The sequence below is a fragment of the Lampris incognitus genome, chromosome 12 (assembly GCF_029633865.1).
Source record: "Lampris incognitus isolate fLamInc1 chromosome 12, fLamInc1.hap2, whole genome shotgun sequence".
In the NCBI taxonomy this organism is placed as follows: domain Eukaryota; kingdom Metazoa; phylum Chordata; class Actinopteri; order Lampriformes; family Lampridae; genus Lampris; species Lampris incognitus.
In genome coordinates, this window is record NC_079222.1 from 22,779,834 (window position 1) to 22,786,047 (window position 6,214).

Genomic DNA, 6,214 nt, shown 5'->3' on the forward strand with positions numbered 1-6,214 from the left:
GAGGACAGGGTCTCTGCAGACGCAGACACCACCACACACATCTAGTGGGTCATAAGTGATGATTGAGAGGGATTATTTTTATATGAGTCTATACATTGATTTTTAGAAAAATCCTACTCGTTCTACCTTTGAGGATTGTTTATCTGTGAAAATTCAGCACGAAAAACATTTACACTGACTATTTCTTTTTGTTTAATGTTAACTTTGTGGTTTGAAACTTAATAGTATGGCTGTCTCAATCTCCACCAAGCCCTCTGTCTCTTCTATTACCCATATGTGCTGAGGAATAACCCCTATATTCTGTGATGCACCTATGAGAAGAAACACTTCTTCATTGAAAAGCAGTGGAGCAGAATGTCTGTCTTTCTAAACTGGGACTGAAGCTGATTTTTTTTCCATTTATTTTAATGGTGTTTGCTACAATCCCCTTCATTTTAGCAAATCAACTAAAGAGCCAACATAATTACTCACTTGCACATTTTCATTTACCTTTGGTTCAATCATGAGGTTGCAGGGCAAGATCATGAAAATGGACACTGAAGCTGGCACAAAACTGAACAAAAGGCATGCTATCCAGGCTTGGTTTTGACTGTTTTGAAAAAAAATTTGTTCTTTTTTATTCTCTTGTCATTCATTCAAAAAATGTCTTAATTATTTATTTTTTCTCCTTGGTTTATATGTTGTTGTTGTTTTTTTATGATGCTACTGCAGGGGTTACTTTCCTTTTAGTTGAGAAATGAAGGTCTCTGTGGAGTCTCATGAGTCCCATCTTGCTTTATAGATCTTTCTGTGAGGTGGAGTTGGAGGCAGTTCGCTTGGTTGGGGTTGCAGTATGGACGGAGAGGTATGCCTGTTAAGCAGCATGTGCAGGAAGTTGGAGGCCGAGAGGAGGGTGAAGGAGGGGTCTGCCTCGGCCACTCTGGTTGTGTTGGAGTGGGGATCCTGGGACGTTGAAGGGGGTTGTGTTGGGGTGGGGCGGGGGGCTCCCAGTCAGTCAACCCAGGGAATGGACATGTTCATCCTTTCTATTCTCTATAGCATTGGGATCCCGGCAGGAACAGTCTTCCCGTATATCACAGGACATGGGAAAGGGAATTACCTGGCAGGAGAAACACACAGATTCACACTGAGTTGCCGCTCACCACTTTTAACTCTTTTAATAAAATGACGACATGTCAAGCTTCTAATCATAAATTCTACTGATCTAACTTAAACCATTCATTGAAGCTGTAGAGTCTTTCCAGACTTTAATGAAAAACAACCAACAAAATGGAATAAGCAGACTATGACTATTTTAACGGCGAGTTGGCAACAGAACCCCTTCAATAAAAAGTAATTCAAATGGTACAAAGGGTGTCAAATGCTTGTCTCTCAACTCTGTGAAGAAGAGTGACTCTTGATTAACACCACGACCAACTATCCAAGTCAAAACCCTGTCATTAGGAAAGCTACAGGTGTTGAGTGAGTGTCAACACCCTTTTAAAAAGTAATGAGTGCTGCGTGTTAGAAATAGAACCAGAATATAAGCAGCCTTTGCCTCTGGTGTTTGACGTCATCAGTGGACGTGGGCAATGCGTCAAGGCACCAGCTGCTGCTGCCTTGTCCTGCCTGCCTCTGAGGGGGCCTGCTTCAGCTGTTTGGTTATACAAAATGTGTCCCCCTTCTCTAGGAAAAACTAGGAACACATGTGGCCTAAGTGCCGGCAGGCAGGCAGCATTCAGACCAAGGGAATGTCTGCATTCTTGCCCTGGTTTATCAGACGAATGTGCGTGTGTATGTTGTGTGTGTGTGTGTGTGTGTATGTGTGTGTGTGTGTTTTCTGTGTGGGGGTTCTCTTTTTCCTGTTGACAATAAGTAATATAACCTTTAATATAACATATAATATAATGTTTTTTATGAACAACGAGTCAAGTATTCAGTAAAGCTGTAACAAAAATATCAGCTATCATAGCAAACACATACATCGCACTGACAAAAACACTCATCCCATGGACCATCCGCAACAGCTCTGAATGCTATTATTTTAACACTATCAGTGGAACCCTTCTTGCCTGGTATGGAAGGATGTCAACGCAGAGTGGACACACTCTCTAGTCCACATCCAGACATATTATAACAATAATATGTCTGGATGTGGACTAGTTGCTATTAAATAAATGTGCCTACTGTCAACCCTAGAGTGGTAGGCAGTGAGCGAAGACCACCTAAGTGTTTTCATCATTTCAGGCCCTCTGGATTACTATTAGTGCCATTATATGTTTGGCTATGGTGAAAATGAATAGGATTCCTGCTTCCTGTGTATGAATCATTTTGTCCGTTAAATATGCAAAATCAAAACATTAGAAATACCAAAGGGTGAATTCTTTGTATGTTTTATCAACATAATCTAACTTAAAATATATATTTGCTAACAGACTAAACACAGATGTGTGTCACAAATTCGCCACTTCTCTCACCCAAATACAGCCATAACAGTGTCAAATGCTTAAAGACTAAGCTAGTTAATACTAGATATGTTTCACATTTTTTCATTGCTATTTCAAAATTGGTTCTCACACACCTTAGCAAATACAGAAGTCCATATTACAGCCAAATATTTTGGCGTCGGAGGTAGTTTGATGCAATAATTTTGTACCCCTATTAATTTTCCTATTAGGCTGGCAAGACAATGCAACCGGAATAACTTATTTGGGTGGAAAATGTACATCACATTCAATGGTCAATAAATATAGTACAGAATGTTATTGTTTTTCCAATTATCATTATAACCACTAATAACATGGTGTAGTAGCATAAAAAACACTGCTGTACATTCCTGTTTTTTTGTTTTAAAAACTTGTTTTTATCATCTCCACAAAAACAAATCAGTGACATCACCATCTCTTATTCAGATGTGTATACAACACATCATAGAACAACATGTTGACTCTTCCTTTCTACTAGATCCTGTCAAAGTGATAATTTTCTCTATACAGCAGTGTTACACTAAGTGAAGAAAATATGGTGCAGAGAAAAGGCCACATAGAGTTAAAGAAGTGAAAGAAGGCTAGAGATATTTCTGACAACAGGCTTTGTAAGATGACATGGATGAGATAAGACGTGAAATTCCGAAGGTTTCTCTTCGAAATTGGGCTTAAAGAGGCATGAGTGTTTATTGAAATACAAGCGTGCTTTATCTGCTGCAAAAGCAGCATATCTCTCTAGCTTAATCAATATCAATAAAAATAATCCCACATTTTTCTTTGACACTGATAGTCCCTGTTTTTACAGCTTTTGATAATATCTCACTTGATACTTTGACTAGGCTTGTGTCAGCTTTTAAACCAACTACTTGCCTACTTGACCCCTTACCAGCAAAACTTTTTAAAGACCTCTGGGCTTTCCTGGGACCTACAATGCTAGACATTCTTAATCTATCACTTACTACTGGCATTGTTCCCAGCAGTTTTAAGACAGCTGTGGTCAAACCTCTACTTAAGAAACCATATCTCGATCCAGGGTCTCTTAATAACTATTGACCAGTCTCTAATCTTCCATTCTTTTCTAAAGTACTAGAGAGAGTTGTGTATCAACTTTCGACCCATATAGAAGAAAACTATCTATATGAACCTTTGGGCCTTCAGGGCCTGTCACTCCACTGAAACTGCTCTGACCAGAGTGGTAAACAATCTTCTACTATCTATGGACTCTGATTCCAACTCTGTGCTTCTACTACTGGACCTCAGTGCAGCCTTTGACACCGTTGATCACTGTATACTCTTAAAACAGAATAAATTGTAATTTTGGTGTCTCTGGCCTCACTCTCTCTTGGCTTACGTCCCACTTATCTGGAAGAACACAGTGTCTGCTATAACAATATGACATTGAAATTCTCTGACGTTAAATATAGCATACCTCAGTGCTTGGTTCTTGGCCCTCTACCTTTCTCTCTTTATGTTTCACCTCTTTGCCAAATTATACACAGTCATGGAATAAATTCTCATAGCTATGCTGATGATACACAGCTGTATGTGCCTATAAGGGCTGATGATCATACTCAAATGACTAATTTAGAGGCGTGCTTGGCTGCTATGAAAAATTAGGACACAAAAATAGACCCATACACCAATTTGATCAATTAACAGTTATGCTCGATAACTCTGTGATTTCACAAAGTGTGGCAGCCAAAAATATTGGTGTTACGTTTGATCCCAGCCTTTCATTTGATAAAGACATTAAAGAAATCACCAAGACTGCGTTTTGTCACTTAGTAACATAACAAAATTTGGTATTTCCTGTCTACGGCTGATGCAGACACTAATACATGCATTTGTTTCATCCAAACTTGATTACTGTAATGTTCTGTTTTCAGGTCTGCCACATGCTAGTACTAAAAGTCTTCAGCTGCTTCAACATACTGCAGCTAGAATCCTAACTAAAACTAGAAAATGTTACAATATTACACCAATTCTTGCCTCCCTTCTTTGGCTTCCTATCCATGTTAGCTCAGACTTCAGGTGCTTCTGCTGACTCATAAATTCCTACATGGGCTTGCCCCATCTTACCTGTCCGATCTCCTTAAAACCATATATTCCATCTCAAGTTTTCCGCTCTCAAAACACAGGGCTCCTGTGTGTACCCAAAGTTAAAAAAAAGTCAGTTGGTGGCAGAGCCTTTTCCTATCGGGCCCCGTTCTTGTGGAATAACCCGCCTGCTGCCGTCAATCAGAGTCTGTTGAGTCCTTTAAATCCAAACTTAAAACTCATCTTTTTGCCTTAACCTGTAAGTAGTTGCCTTTAAACTGAGTACTTCAAGACAAATACTTCATGTCGGATTGGTTTCTGTCCCAACGAATTTTCTCCCATGTATGTGAATGGTGTGATGTGAGTCTCCCATCTGTGCATGTGTAGTCTGTCTTCCTGCCAGGTCTACATGGTGATTGATGGTGGTCGCCTGGCTCAGGTCCTAGGCTGTTCTGGTGGCATCCGGACACTGCTTGGCATCCTCTTCATCATATTCTTCACAAATCTTAAATTTCTGTTATCTTCTTTCAATGTTGTATTCAGTGAATTTTGTTTTATTCTGTACACACAGCATCCATTGCACTTCTGTCCTTCTTGAGAGGGAGATCCCTCTGCTGCTCTCCCTGAGGTTTCTTCATATTTTTCCTCCCTGTTAAAGGTTGTTGTTTTTTTTAGGAAGTTGTTCCTTATCCCATGTGAGGGTCTGAAGACAGGATGTTGTGTTGCTGTAAAGCCCCCTGAGGCAAACTTATAATTTGTGATATTGGGCTATACAAACAAAATTGACTTGACTTGTTTTTTGAGTGGTTTTCTGATATTCAAGGTCTAGACAGGCAAAGCTCCTACTCCTCTAAGAAAACAGGCCCTACATGTGATGATTTTACAAGCTCTGTGCCGGACACACTTCAGAAACAGCTGTCAATTGCATGAGCAGTGTTTCCTCTGCGGCATTTTAGACCCAGGCAAGGGAGTCCCGCCCTCTCTTGCCTTTTACTCTCAATTTCCTTTCACTCTCTATCTCTCCTTTCACACTTTATCCATGTGGCCTTTACATTCTCTCACTCACTTCATCTGCTTGCCTACCTCCTCTCTTTTGCCCCCCCCCCCCATCTGTCTTCTCTCCCTCCTCATTCACTTCCACACCTAACTTCCAATCCCTGGCCACTTCTGTTTGTCTTTCTATCTAGGGAGAGACGGTGGGTGGCAAATTTGACATGGTTTCCTTTGACCTTGACCTCCAGGGTGGCTGGGCCAGCTGCCACATCTGGCCCTGATTGGAGGCTCTCCCAGGGTGGCTGGGAAATGGGGCTGGCCAGCCTTGTGGGCCTGGGGGCCCCATGCTGTCCCATGTCCCTGGGCTAGAGGAGGCCAAGGGGAAGGACACCCACTAACAGCAACATGAAAGCCCCTGTGAAAAGTGCAGACACGTCAGAGTCCTTACCACCCCCCATTCACACAAACATACGCATCAGGAACAGGCTAGAGTCAAAATATGTAAGTGCCTCTCTTACTGTGTGTGATTGCAGCATATGCTAGTACATGTCGCATGGGCAGAGCTGAGGAAAGGGACAGTCGCTGGTCAATTCAGGACACTTGGTATTTGTATCTTGACATCAAATCCAGTCATAAGTATCATATCGGGATTTAGAAGGCAACAAAACAATCTGACATAATTTGTCTTATATTGTAGCCAAAGACTGGTGATCATTCTC

General features: G+C 41.1%; 1 protein-coding gene across 1 annotated transcript in view; it reads right to left on the reverse strand.

The window, feature by feature from the left end:
* Positions 1-364: 364 nt before the first annotated feature.
* The window catches only part of pappaa (pregnancy-associated plasma protein A, pappalysin 1a), a 148,918-nt gene continuing 143,068 nt past the window's right edge, over positions 365-6,214 (reverse strand). Inside the window, exon 22 of the mRNA XM_056290944.1 lies at positions 365-1,099. Coding sequence (XP_056146919.1) covers positions 995-1,099 — 105 coding nt within the window. The 3' untranslated portion in view covers positions 365-994. The remainder of the gene's footprint in view (positions 1,100-6,214) is intronic.